At 49.9% G+C, this 18117-nt stretch overlaps 10 protein-coding genes across 10 annotated transcripts; 6 read left to right on the top strand and 4 right to left on the bottom strand.

Moving 5' to 3' along the window:
• Positions 1–537: 537 nt before the first annotated feature.
• Positions 538–2159, top strand: IAQ61_006099 (uncharacterized protein; the record flags this gene model as incomplete). The annotated part of the gene is made up of 2 exons (XM_003835829.2): positions 538–1773; positions 1842–2159. 2 exons carry the CDS (start codon positions 538–540, stop codon positions 2157–2159), a joined length of 1554 nt encoding a protein of 517 aa, XP_003835877.2.
• A 228-nt stretch (positions 2160–2387) lies between these two features.
• IAQ61_006098 (uncharacterized protein) lies at positions 2388–3227 on the top strand (the record flags this gene model as incomplete). The annotated part of the gene is made up of 2 exons (XM_066097050.1): positions 2388–2457; positions 2836–3227. 2 exons carry the CDS (start codon positions 2388–2390, stop codon positions 3225–3227), a joined length of 462 nt encoding a protein of 153 aa, XP_065953042.1.
• Positions 3228–4041: 814 nt separating this feature from the next.
• IAQ61_006097 (uncharacterized protein) lies at positions 4042–4425 on the bottom strand (the record flags this gene model as incomplete). The annotated part of the gene is made up of 1 exon (XM_003835830.2): positions 4042–4425. The coding sequence occupies one exon, from the start codon at positions 4423–4425 to the stop codon at positions 4042–4044; it is 384 nt and encodes a 127-aa protein (XP_003835878.2).
• Positions 4426–4709: 284 nt separating this feature from the next.
• Positions 4710–5477, top strand: IAQ61_006096 (uncharacterized protein; the record flags this gene model as incomplete). The annotated part of the gene is made up of 2 exons (XM_003835831.2): positions 4710–4820; positions 4878–5477. 2 exons carry the CDS (start codon positions 4710–4712, stop codon positions 5475–5477), a joined length of 711 nt encoding a protein of 236 aa, XP_003835879.2.
• A 167-nt stretch (positions 5478–5644) lies between these two features.
• IAQ61_006095 (uncharacterized protein) lies at positions 5645–7058 on the bottom strand (the record flags this gene model as incomplete). Its single annotated transcript, XM_066097049.1, has 7 exons — positions 5645–5814; positions 5879–5970; positions 6026–6038; positions 6171–6180; positions 6235–6390; positions 6950–6988; positions 7035–7058. 7 exons carry the CDS (start codon positions 7056–7058, stop codon positions 5645–5647), a joined length of 504 nt encoding a protein of 167 aa, XP_065953041.1.
• Positions 7059–7790: 732 nt separating this feature from the next.
• On the bottom strand, positions 7791–8395 carry IAQ61_006094 (uncharacterized protein; the record flags this gene model as incomplete). The annotated part of the gene is made up of 3 exons (XM_066097048.1): positions 7791–7938; positions 8040–8234; positions 8310–8395. Coding segments are annotated over 3 exons (429 nt in total), but the record flags the coding sequence as incomplete, so codon positions are not given.
• Positions 8396–9857: 1462 nt separating this feature from the next.
• On the top strand, positions 9858–10811 carry IAQ61_006093 (uncharacterized protein; the record flags this gene model as incomplete). Its single annotated transcript, XM_003835833.2, has 1 exon — positions 9858–10811. The coding sequence occupies one exon, from the start codon at positions 9858–9860 to the stop codon at positions 10809–10811; it is 954 nt and encodes a 317-aa protein (XP_003835881.2).
• A 1578-nt stretch (positions 10812–12389) lies between these two features.
• IAQ61_006092 (uncharacterized protein) lies at positions 12390–12668 on the top strand (the record flags this gene model as incomplete). The annotated part of the gene is made up of 1 exon (XM_066097047.1): positions 12390–12668. One exon carries the CDS (start codon positions 12390–12392, stop codon positions 12666–12668), a length of 279 nt encoding a protein of 92 aa, XP_065953039.1.
• Positions 12669–13566: 898 nt separating this feature from the next.
• On the bottom strand, positions 13567–15111 carry IAQ61_006091 (uncharacterized protein; the record flags this gene model as incomplete). Its single annotated transcript, XM_066097046.1, has 4 exons — positions 14883–15111; positions 14737–14833; positions 14067–14307; positions 13567–13820 (listed from the first exon to the last, which is right to left on the bottom strand). The coding sequence occupies exons 1-4, from the start codon at positions 15095–15097 to the stop codon at positions 13567–13569; spliced, it is 807 nt and encodes a 268-aa protein (XP_065953038.1). The 5' UTR covers positions 15098–15111.
• Positions 15112–16107: 996 nt separating this feature from the next.
• Positions 16108–17274, top strand: IAQ61_006090 (uncharacterized protein; the record flags this gene model as incomplete). Its single annotated transcript, XM_003835836.2, has 1 exon — positions 16108–17274. The coding sequence occupies one exon, from the start codon at positions 16108–16110 to the stop codon at positions 17272–17274; it is 1167 nt and encodes a 388-aa protein (XP_003835884.2).
• Positions 17275–18117: the final 843 nt, after the last annotated feature.

Here is an 18117-nt window from a genome sequence, read left to right as displayed (position 1 = left end):
GGGCCATATGCTGCGTCCCATATTTCATTTTGATATCCTCTACTTTAGATAGATGACATCGGAACAGATGATACCATCCATGACGAGTGTTTAGCCGTCTTGCAGTACAGCACGTGGCACCAGAAAACCCAGGTACTTATCGTTTAATGACATGAAAGCTGGTAGGAGGCGTAGATGAAACATGTGTCACTTCATCGAAAGCCAACCGAAACGGCCGCGAACAGGAAACGAAATAGTTTCTATCCACACGGTGACGTCTACCACCCTTTCCAAGGGTGTGGTTAATCTCCGCAATCAACGTCGTGCGTGCGGCTCAGCTACTGTCCCCAGATATATTGCCACACCGTGGCCATTTTGGCTGTTTCAATCTGAACAATAGGATGGCATTCCGAGTTCTGGCGATTCATAGTGAACACAAGGGGTGCGTCTGCCATGGAATCTGTGGATATGAACTTGAGACAAAGTAATTGTACATTTGGTATAAAGTTGGGTAAAACTCCTCTGTAAAAATACCCAACAGCCACACGGGAACTCAATATGTCCAACACAACTTCCTTGATCAATCACTGCGCACCCAGCGCCCTCCCCTTTCCCACTATCCCAAACACAGAATTTCAATCTATCCAAGCCTCCTTGATATCCAACTACTCCACCTTCATCCCCTACTCCAGCAATCCAAACTTCGGCAACACCCACGCCCAAAACTTGCACTTTTGCAACGTCACAATCACACATACCCACCCAGGCACAAACGACAAACTCACCACTAAAATTTTCCTCCCCATCCACCCGCCATGGAACGAACGTCTGCATGCCGTCGGCGGCGGGGGCTGGGTCGCAGGCCTTCACCCCATAATTGATGACCGCATGTACGCCGCTTTAGCAGACGGCTACGCAACCATGACTACAGACGGCGGCGTCCCATCCACCAATGTAGCCGACGACTGGGCGCTCAAGAGCCCGGGCAACGTCGACATCAACACGCTGCAGAACTTTGCGTCCGTCTCCATTCACGACTCGACACTGGCTGCTAAGAGCATCACAGAGAGCTTCTACGGCAAGGCGCCCGCATACTCGTATTTCAGCGGGTGTTCGCAGGGCGGAAGGCAGGGTATCATGGCTGCACAACGGTATCCCGATTTGTTCAATGGCATTGCCGCTGCTGCACCTGCAATCTATTATCCTCAGCTTTTTGTGACGGCATATTTTCCGCAGCAGGTTATGAATGAAATGGGTGCGTATCCGTACCCGTGTGAACTCGACGCCATGACCAAGGCTGCGATCAAGACTTGCGATGCAGATGATGGCAAGGTGGACGGTCTAGTCGCCGATCCAGATTCCTGCCGCTTCGACCCCTTCTCCCTCGTCGGACAGGAAATCGAGTGTGCGGATCTCGGTTCTAGAATCCAGATCTCAGAGACGGCGGCCAAGGTTGCAGAGGCAGCGTGGAATGGGTCACGTGCGACTGACGACTCCTTCCTTTGGTTCACGTACGGCCACGAGACAAATCTGACGGCTGCTTCTTGCCCGGCGGAGACGAGTTGTTCAGGAAAAGGCGCGTGCGTACCCAAGCCGCGGGAGATGTGGACGGATTGGATCAGGTTGTTTGTGAAGAAGGACGCCAGCTTCAACTCGGCTACCATGTCGAGGAAAGACTACGATGATGTCTTCACCCAGGGCGTCCAGGAGTTCGATTCCATCATTGGAACCAGCAATCCCGATTTGACGGCTTTTCGCGACGCCGGTGGGAAAATGATTACCTACCACGGCATGGTGAGTCAAGCCCAACCCAACCTCTATACAGTGAATGGGAAATCAGAATACTAACCAACGCAACACAGGCCGACATGGGCATCCCATTCCGCCAATCCAGACACTACTACCAAGAAGTCAGCGCCATCACCCCCGACGTCCATAACTTCTACCGCCTCTTCGAAGCCCCAGGGTTAAGCCACTGTACAGGTGGCATTGGCGGGCAGCCGATGAAAGTCTTCGAGGCCCTCGTCGACTGGGTAGAAAGCGGTGTTGCGCCAGCGACCTTGGACGCAACCAATGCCGCTAACCAGACAAACCTACTCTGTCCGTATCCACAGCGGGCACTCGTAGCCAACAACTCCTCGACCGGGGAAGGTCTAAATAGTACAGTATCTTGCATCTAGACGTTAATACTCCACACAATCATCTGGGGGGGGTTTGGGAGTTGGAAAGGAGAGTCATTGTACATACTTGGTTATCTTGGTATCGTAGATTCTGTAACACCCATTAGATATAAACGAAACAATCTATAGATACCCCTGTCCCCATCCTCGCCAATCTTAACCCCTCAATCCCAATTCCAACTCCTCATTCTCTTCGGACCTACAAAGCTCCCAAGCCCGTACAAGCTCATGAGGTTGAACGACCGGGGTAGGCTACCCAGGCAAAACCATGTATGGATTCCAGCAGGTATGGGTACGGGTACGGGAATGTGCGGATGCAAAGGGTGCAGGAACGCGCCGCGCGCGGGGTTGCAGGGGGAGTTTTACCTTAAGGTACCCTGGTTAGCTTGGTCGGTTGAGATGTGGCGATTTGTACAGCCTTGCAAAGGTGCGCAGTGGACACGAGTGTATGTCAGTGGAAAAGGTTGGGGTATGCTGGGAGATGGGGGAGGATGTGTGTTTGACGATATAGTATAGTAGGTTTGCTGTTGTTGGGACAATTGTGGTCTGGCTCTGAGAGCCGGCTCGTTTGTAAGCTGGAGACGGACATGGGTACCGGTATGGCAATGTTAGGTACGTACCGGTACTCTGCCGGTTTTAACGCCCGTGGATTAGAATCACCAGGTTACATTGTAAGGTCACCACGAGTGTTGTTTATCTCTAGTTGGCCTTTTGGGTTGTTCAGCGGCACTGTCCATACCAATGCTTGCCTCGTTGTTGCCTTCCTCAGACCAAAAGGCCAAGGCAGATCATGTGTTGTCCACAAATGGGTACGCGGCTATTTGGTCATCGGTAGATGGTAAGCCTGCTCTTAACGTTCGTAACAGTGGTGATGGCGGTTGTTCGGTGACAGCGACGCTGTCGTATGCATACTGCGTGTATGGGTTGCAGTATGAGCGGGATGCAGTTGATGTACTGATACCGTGTTTAATTGTACTTCAAGGTCATGGGAGCCCTGTTCCAGAGTACCAGGATGGAAACTTTTGTTGTCATTCGTCAGTCGTTGTACGTATTTTTATCACCTTCTGATCGGGAGTTCGGGAGTTCATCCTCACACTGAAGTCCTATACGGTAGGGCTGGCAGGTAAAACCTTACAAGGCAAAGCTGTAGGGATTATATGTTCAATACGCGAGGACATCGCCTACATCCGAGCGAGGAACGAGCACAAGCCGTCGACTGTCCTCCTGCACCGCCTTCATCCTTATCATCCAATTCTTCGTGGAACATCCCATGGTTATGAGCCATTTTGTCCTTACCCTCGACTAAGTCCTTCAACCCCTCCGTAACTGAGGCATCGCCACGTTTTCAGTCTCAGGATCAAACCACCTCATTGGCTGAGAACCACACAGGATTGATCCGTCAGGACTCTTGTCCATGGAGGCTTCAAGATACCTCTGCCACCCGAGAAAAGCCCGCTCTCAGCCTCGCCGTAGTAGTTCGTCATTGGTGTACCATGGGTACTCAATCGCCAACGAAAGCATGTCGCCCGAAGTAGACATGGCCGTTGAACCATATCTTCGTCACCTTGGTAATGGCGTTTCTTCCGGATTCTGCAAAACAGCCGACTACGCGTTCATGACTAGCTAGGAGTTATCAGAGTAAAACGCACCTACTAATGTGGCTATTCAGCCTCCAAAACACCGCACCAAAGTGCCACGACACTTACGCCTGACTGATACATGGTGATAATTGGGCCAGATGATGAGTCACTAGTCATGGTTCATGGTGTCTTTCATCCAAGAACCTCTCCGTGTTTTGCTGGCAAGGATAGTAAAGGGACTTGGCTGCAGGCGCATGCTACGTTGAAGGCCTGTCTCACGTGGCTGTGGGGACCACTCAATATCACCGTCGCTGGCCTGGCACACACTTCTTTTCTGCAGATGGCTCTTCTTTACATTCTACAAGCTGGATTTTTCTCGCTTTGCCTTGCACAATGTCCATAGGGCCACGGGTTCCTGATCGCCAATTTGCCAAGCCTGGGAGGAACGTCTCACTTGGCTCGAGCACAAGAACGAGTATACAGATGGGATTCACTAGGATAATCTGACGTGCCTTGAGGGCCTTCTTAAGCGTGCTTGGGCCTACACCGCCGGCACCAAAGGGTGTGGGACCAGCGAAGACCGGACAGCACAGCAAAATACAGCACAGGATGAGAAGGACTAGGCAAAATGGGACCATGTATTGAGCACCACCGTATACTTTAATGGGTGATTCGCACGTTGTCATGCTTTGACACCCTCCATATTCCTTTGCCTTCCCATTTCACACAGCACTGTGCCCGTTTGAGTTATTCTCCAGCCGTTGCCCTTTCCGGACCCTACAAAGTCATTGGAACTCGACCTATCCCCCGCTTCCCAAGCACTGTCCTCTACCTAGGTACAGTCAACTGCAGTAGCAGCGTATCCTATACTTATCAGTTTGCCGCTATTCGAACCGTCCGTTGACCTTGCTGAGTGTACACTGCACTTGAACTTTGCTCCGACTCAAACTACAAGCCTTGAAATTCAAAAATGGAACACCCACACTCCCAAAACTCGCGCGGCTGTACCAAGCCGTGCCCAGAGGGCTTCAATTCCGAACGCAACAATCTCTACGTCCCCTCTCGTGGCCAAATGCAGTCAGTAAGTTAGCACGTGATTCTCGAAAACGCAGATCACTGACTACCGGTATCCTTGCAGTCTTCGCAAGTAAACCGCTGGCCGCAAGACCCCAACGTTTTGTCTCAGCAAGGTAGCTGGGTTGGCCATGCTACACAGATTGGAAGCCAAAACGAGAATATGGAAGTCATTTCAGGGCGTGATGAGTTTTCCAATGGATCATATGACCAGCAGTTCCATGGGCCGTACGGCTCGCAGTATACCCCAGTGCAACGCCTATGGAATACTTGGAATTCCAACACCAATAGCACATGTGACCAAGAAACTCTCACTCCCGGAAATGCTTCTTCATCCGGCCAATCTTCACAGCAAGCAGTTTCACGCCGCACGGAAAGAAACGGTAACATACCGTCGTCCTCAGAGCGTGCCCAATACGCACCATCGAACGCTCAGACAACCAGCTCCAACTACAGTTATAGCAGTGTGTCGAGACCAGCCATTCTCAACACAATCGACCAGAATGTGCAGCCGCTGGACACTATGCAGAGGATGCTACAAAATGACACCCGCGCTGGTCCCTATGATACCGTCGGGTACATTCGTCAAGATGAGCGTGAATATGAAGAGTACGATGAGGAGGACGCTGTCTGGCAACAAACATATGGAGGGTATGTATCTTGAGCGAGCGCTCCTTGAACAATCAATGTTATGATATGGTGGAGGGTTAGGAATTTCTTACCCCTATATATGTTATCGAACTGGAGAGGATCAAGGGCACATAAGATCAGGCTATTTCATGCAGCCATGAGTCAAAGCATCGATAGGCAAAACCAACGTTTTCGGGGATTTCATATTTCGTTCCCCAGATCTGGGGGCCGACGCTCGTCTAGGCTGGGAGATTTGTTAGATCTTACATGGCAAGGTTGGACTTGCGATTCTTGACGTCCATCATCGACAGGGAAATCCTTGTGATACTTGGTGATACAAGAACACAGTTCTTGTTTGTCTTGCTCGTTGGCTAGGTCGAAGTATTAGTTTCCTATCGAAATCATTTTCTTCATATCTTTGGACAGTTGTCACACATTGTAACAGGCCATGCCAGATCATGCAGTTGCCGGAATTTGCAACGATCCATCGGTTCTCGCTTCTGCTTCCAGCTTTCCTGAGATGCCATCTATCGTGACGTCATGAGGCACTGCCCAAATAGCCGTCGGAAGTGGTGCACTCACCGGAAATCGTCAGCTTAGCGCAAACGTCAAGTAGATAAACCCCGTGATTCTAGACCGCTATTCGGGATAGAACTGACCGGAAAGTTGGGCGTGAGATTCTTCATCTTTCACCCAATGGTATGCGATGAAGATCATCGCGAATGACTTGGAATGGGCTACATGCGAGTCAGAGAATCAAGTCACCCTTCGTATGGCAGATGAATACTGACAACAAATTTGATTCGCAATGAATCAACTGCGAGTTCTCGGCTACTCAATGAGCGGAGGACGCTGGCCCATGTTGTCGTATAGACGGTGCGCGCCACTTCCGCTATACCGGTACAGTTGGTTTGTGCCAAGCGTGAAATAGCTGCTGGTATAATCACCTATAATTCTGTCGTCGAAGAGCCGCAGCCTGGGAAGAGAAGGAAATAATTCCCGTAAACCTTGGCCCCAGGCTATCTTACGGAAGTGGGCGGCGCGCGGGACGTAAGTTGATGACCGCGAGAATGAATACAGCTGATCGTTGGACGCAAGCCCCATGCATTACTACCATCAATCGAGAGCCTGCGTATGACCATGTTCAGCTTCGATTTAGAGATAATTTGCCTTCTGACAATGGGCCAAATCGGCGTCTCGGTGCTCAATGAAAAATAGTAGAGGCAACAGTCTGCCCAGTTTCCAAATCGTGCTCCACAACAGTAGCGGGCTGCTCGCTTGGTGATTCGGATGTACATGAAGGACTTGTCTGATCATCCCAAGGAAATGGGCGTGCTGGTCGTGATCAAGGCAACCAATCTCGGCCTAGTTCTTCAACGTTGCTAGCCAGATGTTTGGCCTCTTTGCCCTTACGTGATCCCCAACAAATCTAAAACTGAGGAATTTGGGCAAGCCATTGAAGGGAAGCTTAGATACGACTCTGTGACACGAGCAGGACTTTCATACAGGATATCCTAAGCCAGAGGAGCTGCCAGGCACGAGCGTCTGTGCCTAGTCAGATGGGCTCAATGCGCTAGACGGGCCACGTAACTCGAAGGAAAAAGGAAGCATGCATTGGTGCCTTAATTTCAGTGCCACGATCAGATTTCAACACCAATTTGGAATGAAATGTGGCCAGGCAGGATGAAGGACAAAGTTTGTCCAGCGCTCGTCCTGCTGAGCAGTGCTCGGGGATGTCATTCGACAAAGCGACGCAATTGATTTTTCCAAACACATGCTAAATTCTATAGCCAAGGGTGTAATACGAATCTGTAGTCAAGGTATACGATGTATAACTTCGGATCTTACAGCCATGTCGCTCACAAAAGAGAGGGGTATTGACGTACCAGGTTCCTTCTCTCGTTCTCTTTAATACCATAGCCTTGTATAGTGTATGATTGATATACTGTCTTGCCTCGGATGCTAAATGGTTGGAATAAAAAACTATGGCTACTATGCCAGATAAACGTCTGAGTAAGTGTAGCGCGACGATTTGATTGCCGGCCATGTCCCGTGGTAAGAGGCGGCAGGTAGACTTCGACAGCCGTGGTAGATGAGAGAACGTAAGCTGACGTCTGACGGGATGACCATTTGCTTGGTCTGTGCATCTCGCTAAGGGGTGCCGGCCGGTAGGTAGATTCCGGTCCGTTCCCCGCGACTCGGCTTACCGTAGTCTAGCTCGGGACCACCATTCTCCTCCGAAATCACGGGATTGATGATTGACCGCATATTCTCTGCACCACCTATATCTGGCTTTACTGACAGCATTAGCCTCAATGACTTGTGCTAGAGGACTCACCGGAAGCGCTTAGGCGCCAGAGCTTGCAGCAGGCGATGTGTGATGAGTCCTGCGCAGCCCGCTCATAGAAACATCATCTACATCCCGTAAGGCCTCGGGCAGCGAACTAGGTGCTTCTCGCCCATGATATCCTCCAATGTAGTGCTTGCTTTTATTCCTGAGGTTTGTAAGTACGTTGTATGCAAGCAAGCGGGTGCAAGGTGCCAGTGAATTGTGAGGCTTCGGTAGTGCCTCAATGCTCGTCATACGCAACTGTACGACCTGTCATCCCGAGTCTCTGAGACATCTCCAGGTCCTTTGGGACAGACTCCTGGGGAAGTGGGGTTTTGACGCGGCATCTGCTTCTCTGAGCCCCGAGAGCTTGGCAATCTGATGCATTGGATCGTCCCCCATTGGCCTGTGAGGGGCTTGGTCAGCCCCACAGCTGATGAAGTTGTTGAACCAGAACAGCACCTATCGGTGTTGGTAACCTGGTGGAGGAGACCCGGACCTGTAACAGATAACCGCCATCCGTTTTATCTCACTCACCGGAACCCCGATGAGACCACGCAGTCAGCTGTGCAAACCCAGGGCAGACGCAAGGCATGCTTTACGTTTTGGCCCAGTTCTTCGTCGCTATGCTGATGGAGTAAGAAACTAGTTGGGTGGTGCCATTCATCAGAATGATCGTATTCTGGTATATATATCTCCTGTGGACCATCGCTGATCAGAGGCGGGTTTGAGGAGACGCTGGAGTAGCTCAATACTATTGCAGTCACAGTTGCTCTGGCAACGATACTGTAACATTGATATCAACCATACCTATTGCTGTAACCGGTCAATTGGCGCCCAAAGCCTTGCTCTTGCACTGAGGCGACGCGTCCCCTAGAATTCAGAATCGTCCATGGAACTACTTGGACCTCGGCAGGCCCCGAAGTTCATGTAGACCTATCATTCGAGGATCCGGATAGATCGCCTTATTTCACAGAGGACGAGACCATAGCGTGACCCAGTATAGTCATGTCCAACCTTCGCTGGGAATTTGGGCGCTGAAGTTGAACGCAGGTCAAATTTCTTCTTTACAGAATGGAGTGAATACGATCATCTTGCAATGATCAAACCATGATACATCAGCTGTAAGGTCAAGATCACTGCTCCCAGCCTTCTTGCATCGCTTTGGCTTCTGGAGCTTGATTTGATCCGCCTACCTGCAAAACAGTCCATGATGGTTCAATCCCCCAGAGTCCTGGCATCTCTTCTACGATACCTCAGCGTTGTGGCGAGATTTCCAACCTTTACCACAGAATAAGGCAAGATTTCCAATCTTTACCACAAAATAAGGCAAATCAGTGAGCGGCTATACGTTGTCCACCGGTTTGCAAATATAGTCCTCTGCCTTCTTATGTCCTCCTCACCGTTCGCTCGCGTTAGAGGTCTGTTATCTTGCACATTGTATCTCCTTAGCGGCGGATGAAAGCGTTGTATGGCATCTTCACGTGGATTCTTCAGCTGAATGCTTGTAGTCCTTAGCAATATATCAAAACATTCCTCCCAAAAGTCGCTCCCATGTCAAGTCGCCATGCTGGCCGTCCTCCCTAAATCCCACCATACAAAGGCCCTCTGGATCTATCGTAGAGCTTTTTTGGCAGATAACTGGACGTGAACCCACTTCACAAACATGAGCAAGCACAACAAATCCAGCAAGTGTCGGGCTCTCCCCTGAGTTCGTGGCCCAATACAACATTCTTTACGCTTTGTATCCTTGAGCTGGTATAGCTCCAGCTTTTACACCTTCCTCAATCGCAGATCAAAACAAGACTAAGTAAGGGCCAGAGAACCTGGTATTTCGTCCCCTAAATCGCCGAGAGCCATCGAAGAGGATTACGCAAAAGCACTCTTGCCCACTTTGGAGACACCAACTCTTTCACAAGCTCTATTTCGAGCTTCGAATCAGCATCGTCACGTGACTGCAGTTTCCCTCCTTGCGTTTTTCAGTTTCTCGTTGCAATTGCGCATTTCTCAACCACAACAGCAGATCTTCAAGAAAGCTCGCGACAAGGCTCTACTTCCTCCATACACCCTTGAACACAAAAATCCATGGAAGAATTTACGGAGATCCCAGGAATGTCTAGTGTCGACTGTAGAATTGCCGAATTAAACGACCACAACAACTACTCTGAGCTTCCGACCAGTGATCACAGTTACTACGCTGAAGTTGCTAGGGAGCATCGAATATCTCTTAATCCTCCGAAAAGAGCCTCTCATACTTCACGCAAAGTCATGCATGAGCATCTTGAGCCAATCACTACCCCAAAGTCAACACCGTATTACACCGCAAACCAGCTCTTCCAAATTGCTCCTGGTATGACTCTTGAAGATATTTCGCCTGTATCTTCCGAGCAATCGCCATTGACGCCAAGTTCGATTGCGACTTCCAACACACGGCGACAGTCGAGTTTTCACTACGGCATACCCCCATTGACTCGGCACCAGATGCCACAGCCAGCGATAAGCCAAGATGTGCAAGTATCACCAGCCTCAGACCATTTCCAAAATTATCCATATAGAATGGAGCCTGAATCACACCAACGAACCATGAGGACGTCTTTTCATACTGCTTCGTCCACGGCTGGATTCGTATACGGTTCCGATACCGCCGGCCTGCCACAGACATGTTTTCTTTCTTCTAATGGCGCGCCCGAGTATTCTAGACCAAGCCACGATCTGCCTCCATATATTTACCCGCCTTCACCACATATTCAAGGAGGCTCGAACCTCTGCGAGAAAACCGCTCGGTATTACGAATATGAATCGAGTCCTAGGACATTCAATCATGCGTATAATTCATACTATAACGTCAATGTTGGTCAGTGGACTTCGTCAGCATCTGCATATCCTCTAGATGAGAATAAAGCCAAATGTAATGTGCCAGATATCTCCACTGCATGCGAATCCGGGAAGGTTCTCTCGATAGCCTGTGAGATGTGCGGTGCCATGTTCAATGGTCGGTATGTCGGTACGACTGCGATCATGTCAGACGAAACTTGCTGATCATTGCCATATAGTTACTGCAAGGGGAACAAGCACCGACACATGAAGACAGTACATAATGCCAATCGACCCACAGAAGATAGGACATGTAGCTTTTGCCATCGGGTCTTTAACCGCAATGACGCTGCACGCAAACACGAGCGTAACGCACACCCGCTTGGCTAGGTGGATCATGCGAAGTATTGAACGTGGTAGCGCTGGTCCCTGTGTTGGATCGCCTGTGGCACTGATCCAGTCACAGCGCAGATATGAGGCTGGCCTCTCGAGTCATTTGCGGTTCCTTTGTTTTTTTCTTCTTTACTGGGCAAATTGGCTGCTATCTCTCTGGCCCAAAGCTGGAATGTTCAATCAAGGACCTGATAAAACACAAATCTGAACATGAGAGTAGCCCCACCAGTATCACGTGCAGATGCAGGTGATTTAATACCGGTACAACTCGCAATTTTTATCTCACGCATCGACTTGGTTGATTAGAGTGGCGTACGTGCCGAGTCGGTGCGGTGAGCAATGTGAAAATATCGGTCAACATTGCTGGCATCATCCAGCCAAAGTCGTTTTCCAGCGGCATCGTGCAGAAAGCTTATCTCTGGTACGAGACCGCGGGCATTATGAAGACAGCCTTTGGAAGCGAGGCGACTATGCAGCTTTCCACAATGAGCCAACATTGCAGATGCCCACCTGTACTGTTACTATTGAACCTTGTACTGGCCTTCCCATGGTCTGTGGCACAAGGACCTCGTGGCATTATGCAGCCATATTACATGCAGCGAGCGTTAGGAAGCCTAACCCACGTCAGGCTGAGACCATGGCGTCTCTGAACGTTGGTGCAGTATAAACTGCTGTAAAGATCGTGGTTTCGAGCGTCTAGGTAGTGCTCATTGCCAAATCACATGTCTTGTGGAACAAACTGTGACTCAAACATCATTTGACTTACGCTCAAAAAGTTGAAGTCGGATTGCTGATTGCAAAGGTAGACCTCTTTTTGAGCAGCCTAATCCCTGTAGATAATCTCCAGTGGGTTAGACCCGTGGCATTCCGCTGCTCAGCGCAGCCGCCGCTGAGTGATAACTCTAATAAGCCTTGTCTGACTGTTTATGACTCGATCCCTTCAGAAGTACCAGGATTAAAACGTGGTGTCTTGTGTAACGAGTCGTGTTTCAAGCCCAAATCGTAAAAGATTTGTCAGAAAAGTGAGCGTTTTCGGATTCAAACACCAGAATTACAGGTGTGCAGGCATGACAGTAGTGCAATTTTGATCATTTCACGCATAGCCAGCCAAACCTTGATGACGGTATATGGGCATGAAAAAATGAGCTAGTGTTGGTAGACTCCGACGATTCTGTGGCTGATGGCAGACTGATTTTACGGGTTGGCACTGAGTGCTGCATGCTTATGGGTGGCAATCCTTGAATAAGAACAGCTTAACAACCTGAACCGATCTAAAGGTACTTATGCAGTCTGATCATGCAATACCATGTTTCTGGCACATTCAGAACTTGCAGGATAGCGCTCAGTGTCATTCAATGGCCAAAACCTTGGATTTGATGAGGCGAATGGCTACCGTGAAATATTCACCGGATGGCAAAGATCCAGGACGTGACTAGATGGCTTTTACTGACAACATCCACCCTGGTCCGCCGGAAACTCAGCCACAGAGTATTCTCATGCCCAGATAAAGATTTCGGTCGTTCAATTCGACAGCAAGTCGGACGACATGATGATCACATTCGCGTCAGAACATCAAGCAAGATCCGCAGCAAGATCCGCAGCAAGAAGCACGGGCGTACAGGAGCTACATGGAAAGGTCGCAAAGTGATGCCTGCTGTCAATATCGAAGGCAACCCCGCAGGGTCCTGAACAGTTATGTATGGTCAAAGATGACCCTGTTGTAGGCAAATAAGTCGGAAAGCGGTGTCTCCAGCTAGCGGCCCGACCACAGCTCTCAGGAAAGAGATATGACTGTCTCGGGCGTCTCATACGGGACGCCCAAGGCGAAATTTTCTGGGGGATAGCAGTGCCATACTTTAGACAGAGCCTATGGCGTCCACTTTCAAGAAACAGGGCTTTGAGGATGGGACGAGTCAGCGAATTTAACTAGCTCAACCGCATACGTGCAGGGAAACACCTAGGGCGGATGTAGGGCATAGATAGGGCAGGCCGGAGGAATGAGCTGCATATAGTTGGTAACGATGTGTTGGCACCATGGGATTTATCGACACGGAGGTCAGCGAGCCCTTGGTCTTGACTTGCTACCCAGGGATGGTCTCTGCTGTCCATGTGTTGACTGTGTCCGAATAAGCCAAAATATGGGGCTTTCTTTCCAGGCCCATGGTTCGAGCTGCAGAGCTAGGTCGCTAGCGACGGTCACAAACGTAATCCTTGTGTTTTTACACAGCCGAGTCTGTCATGTTGAAGAGCTTTTGTATCCCGAGCAGTGTCATAAATTGATGAGGTGCCGTCCTTAGGGTCATCTTACGCAATCCAAAAGTCTTGCGTCTTTCGGCACATATGGTACACTATTACAAGTAATATTACACCAAGCAGATATTAAGGCTTCCTGAAGCTGGCACAAATCATAGAATTGTGCTCAGTTGAAACTTGGAAAGGATCCCTCACTTTCAAAGCAAAGAACGTTGTTAGCATTCCAGAAGATACAACCATCTGTTGACTTTGGCAGTGGATCAAATGCTGTGATCGAATTGCCAGTCACACCAATTTTTAGTACCATCCTTCATGGAAGACTGGCCAGCGAAATTCATGGGCCGAGACCTATGGTACCGGTAGCCGCCCGTCGCTTGATGGTAGAACCTGTTCGGACCGACCCATTTGGACTTGCGGGGCTAATTGTTCCGCGAGACGCGGTGTTGTGCGCCATGGCTTGGGCGGTTACCATGTGTTTGCGTATTTCGTGGTCTGGAACACGCGATGAGGCTCTGCTGTTGGTGTTGCATTGACAGGTGACAGCGAGCCCCGCATTCCAAGGAACGACATCACAGCCCCCAGGAACTACTGCATGTAGCTTTCCAAGAGACAGAGAGGGATGAGATGATCGCTACGGCAGCTATGTTGCTTCCTGCAAGCCATCAATAGTCTATGGTGGCCCGTGTCTGCTCGAACGACTGCTAAATGGATACTGGTAGGCGTGCAGGTCAACGACCATAGGTACATGTGGTCAGCAATGCCAGGAAGATCTTGGCAAAGAGACAGTGTATTGATCAAATTGCGGCGCACTTTGAAATCAACAAGTCCACACACGCTTGGCCGAATATCTCCCCATGTCAGTCGTCGTAAATCCGCCCCCATCTCTGACCTCGCATGACTCGAATTCTGTACGCACATCTGGGGGTGGCTCATAATTTACAGGCCTAGCCGAGACTGTCCAGCATCCTTTCTCCGGACGAGTAGGAAGCGTATCGACGGGATGCTTCCCCTGATGTCTACCGGTAAGTCGACGGGGGAGCCACTGTCGATCCGGCCCCTTGCGGATGTCCGATTTCTTTCAAAGCAGTGTCTAGTGGCATGTACAAGTTTTTAATGGTTGGCGGCTGCAACAACTTTTGCCGTCTGCTGTGGCAGTCATTTGGCGGCAAGGTGAGATGCAGCTGGTGCGTGTAGGTAGTCCACATCCTAGGAGGAACAGCAGAGCCCCCGGCTCTGCCGGTCGATCTTGAAGTGAAACAATTTCGAATCTTACGCCATGTTATCTTCATGGTTACAATGATATCTGTGTGGCTTTAAGGCTTATTTACTTGGGTGCCGCAATCTTGCTGATGATATCTTGATGTTCTGAAAGAGAGGGCGCGGATCGTCCGTACATAGGCTTGATTTGCTGCTTGTCCGCTGTGACTTCATTGTCGTGAATTGGCTGCAGATCTCACGGAAGCGATACGCGCACTGCTGCAGCCATGGAAGCTTGAGCACAAACCTGCTTAGTCCAGCATGGCGCATCGGACGAGCGCTCCGCATGAGTGAGCTGCATAGTACCCATTGATGGAGATGCTGTACTTATTGTGCCGCAATACCTATGTCCATATTCCTAACGCATGACGTGCTTAATCGGAGAATAGACACAGTGTAACAAATTCGGATAGGTTGCCATCGGAACACTCTGCGCATGAGTAGGCCAATACTTCCACCTGATTGTGATATGGGGTGGTTGAAACTGTTCGCTCGGCCGCACATAGCCAGCCCGCCTGTTTACAGCTCCTAACAACTTGGTCAAAAATACCTGTAAATGGCGCCCGTTGCTTATCCGGTTTAATCTGATTCCTCCGACGTAGCTGCATGGTTGCCTGCCCACCTTGGGCACGTTAAGTAGGCAGACTTTTTCACTGTGCGCACGACGTGCACGTTCGTTCTAAAATGCCAATGTGAAGCATGAGTGGCTGTGAGGAGTCCCCCATGATCCACTCATAGATATGATATAGGGCATTTGATCATGCGCGCAGATCCTGAAGCGTGTCCTGGCGAGTGCTATCGAGTACTCAAGATGGTCGACACCAATGCTGTTGTCCTTCGTGGAGCTGTCGCCTTCTACGCTCAATTAGAGGCTGCACAGCCTTCATGATGTACCAATGCAGTCCTCCCGCGCACGCACTTTGCCCAGTCATCTTGACAGCGAGACTCCTGAAGGTGCCGTACGCCTGCGCTGCTTGATAGCGACACTTGGAGGCCCTTTTGCCTTGTGGCGCCACGAAGACTCGCTGTTACTACCGCTCAGCTTATTAGTACGGTGAGGCGGACGTTGTCTTAGTTAAATCGAGCTGTTCAGTGTTTACATCAGAATAACCTTTCATCGCAACGTCACCTTTTAAACTGACGCCTAGCTCGACCAACACTCTACTCGGCAACAAGCTGCACAGTAGTGTATTAAAGACGACACAGTACTTTCTGAGGAGTTCAAGACGCTCGTATTGTGAAAGTACGCTGTCGTGATTTGTCTTTCGTGACATCGAATAGGTGTGTTGGCGCTAGAGAGTATCCTTGGCATGACTGTGGCCTAACATACCGGTATCCAGACGCCCACGTTGGACATTCATCTCCGCTTGAATCCAACGTTCGATATATTCTAGCATCTTTCACTGCTCACACGCTTTCCCACTCTTTCAAAACTGCCACCGTACCGTCGTACAGCATATATTATCCGAAGTTACATCGTAGCCTTGTCACACCAACCAACACCGCCTATCCGTCGTTACGAGGTTCGAAGGAGAACAGATTTTGGACTTATTTCGACTGTCGGTAGACCTTGAACTAAGACCAGTTAAGGTTCTTCTCAGGGTTACCGTTTGCCGATATGGAGGAATACCCTGAGTGGATGCATCCCGAGGATGTTCCATTGCGCAACGATCTTTTGGATGTCGATCAGGGTCAATATCAGCCCGTGGGGACTGAAGACAGAACAATAAGACAAGTTCATGCTAATGCGGACGACCTGAATTCCCCGCGTTACTCTTCGAACTTTCTCTTGCCTTTGCCCATCGACGTTCCCGAACCCTTCAGCGACTGCGATACGCAAGGCGATTTTTCAATGTCGTTTGAGTCGACCTATATCCCCGAATACATCTTTTCGAACCAAGAAGCTTATCTTGGGAACCGTGACGACGAGGGCGAACAGCTGTTACATCATGACACCGATGACGAGATTGCGAACCAATATTCCTACTCCCCCTTATCGGTCCCCGTAAATCGAACTTCTCTTGAACTCCCACAGGCTGTAACCAACACAGCGCACCTCTATCGCAACCTCCAAGGAAGGCATACTCATGGCTCATTCGAACATAGTCAGATGTTCCCTAATGGCATTGGCCAATTTTCCAACGACTCTGTTTCGAGAAGAACCCCAAACAGTCAATTTCCATTCCAGCAGAGAACGTCCAGTCAACACCACTCTCAGGCCTTCGGGCGTCAAGAATTTAACCATAGCCAGTCCATCTCTTGTGAATATTCCGCCGACACCAACACCTATCCGAACGAAGATCGAGTGTTCTCTTCGGTACCAGACCATGCTTACAATACGATCCCATCAATCTCCCTATCTGATGAACCGTGGTCGGGTCAAACCCTTAGGCAACAAGGTGACCACGAATATCTTTTGAGAGAGAAGACTGACATGTTGGTGCGTCGATCCGCACTTGCGACTACAAGCACGGATAGCAATCCCGATGCCAGATCCATGCCTGGAAATGGTGCAGGGTATTCCATATCATCTTTGTACCCGACGGACGATGACATAAACAACTCGAGGAAGGTTAGGGACGTCTGTCGGCCATCAGAGACACTTTTCAATGGCTGGACGTGGTCGACAGCCAACTCCACCAAACAGATGTCAGCTGTACTGGACATGACTCCGGCTTTGACCGAAGTAAATCCGGAGCCATACCTCAACGTAGGCAGCGGAGATTTCCAGGATGAGAATACCAGACACCAGCCGCAAAGGTCGCAACTCGCTAGGTCAGTGTGATTGTTAGCGAAGATTAGTGATGTTCGCTAATCTTTTTCAGGCATGTCAGTCACAGCAACACCACTTACCTGTCGGTGCCTGGCCAAGATGATGATTGCTCCGACCGACGGTCTGAAGCCAGTAGTACATCGGGACCACTGTCAGATACTATCCTTTGCGAACAGTGCCCGTCCATTTTCCGGGGGAATTACCGTAACGGGAACAAAGCCAGACATATGCGGCTGAAACACACCAGCAAGTCCCCGGCAGTCTATGCCTGTGATCACTGTCCCATTCGAAAGGCGTTCAATCGTAAGGATGCGCGTCTCAAACACTACAGAAAGTATCATCCCGATCTTGGACTAGAGCCTGCTCGTCCCCGTAGGCTTTCGGCCATTTCGCAAACGTCCAGCAGCTCTCGTGCAAACTCTGTGGTGCAATGAACAATCTAATCATTGTATATCGGTTGGCCGTTTTCCAATACCTGGCCGGATGACCTGGGGTGCTGGCTTGGATGACCTGGGTGCTATCCCTTTCTCCACGTCGCCATGTTATGCCTGAGCTAAGAAAGCGTCTTTCGTATATCTCTTCTGCGATTTCGGACGCCGAATGTTCGCTCTACGGCTCATAGATGATGGCATCGATCCAGAAGATCAGGCTATGATCGCATATTCGTTGATCATTTGTGTCTGCATGCTGCATGCTCCACTCTCACTGTCCTCCGATGATAGTAAGGGGGATTCTTCACGGAAGGATTGCGTTGCTTCGCTTCGTCATTGTGTTATCCGTCGCATATTGCTGTCTTTCCGGGGCAGACCTGATGGTTTCACTCGTATTTCCTGTGCATTGATACCCCGAAGGATG

This window comes from Plenodomus lingam, assembly GCF_022343315.1.
Source record: "Plenodomus lingam strain CAN1 chromosome Unknown contig_23, whole genome shotgun sequence".
In the NCBI taxonomy this organism is placed as follows: Eukaryota; Fungi; Ascomycota; class Dothideomycetes; order Pleosporales; family Leptosphaeriaceae; genus Plenodomus; species Plenodomus lingam.
Note: the sequence above shows the minus strand (reverse complement) of the source record. Positions and strands in the feature narration are given on the sequence as shown.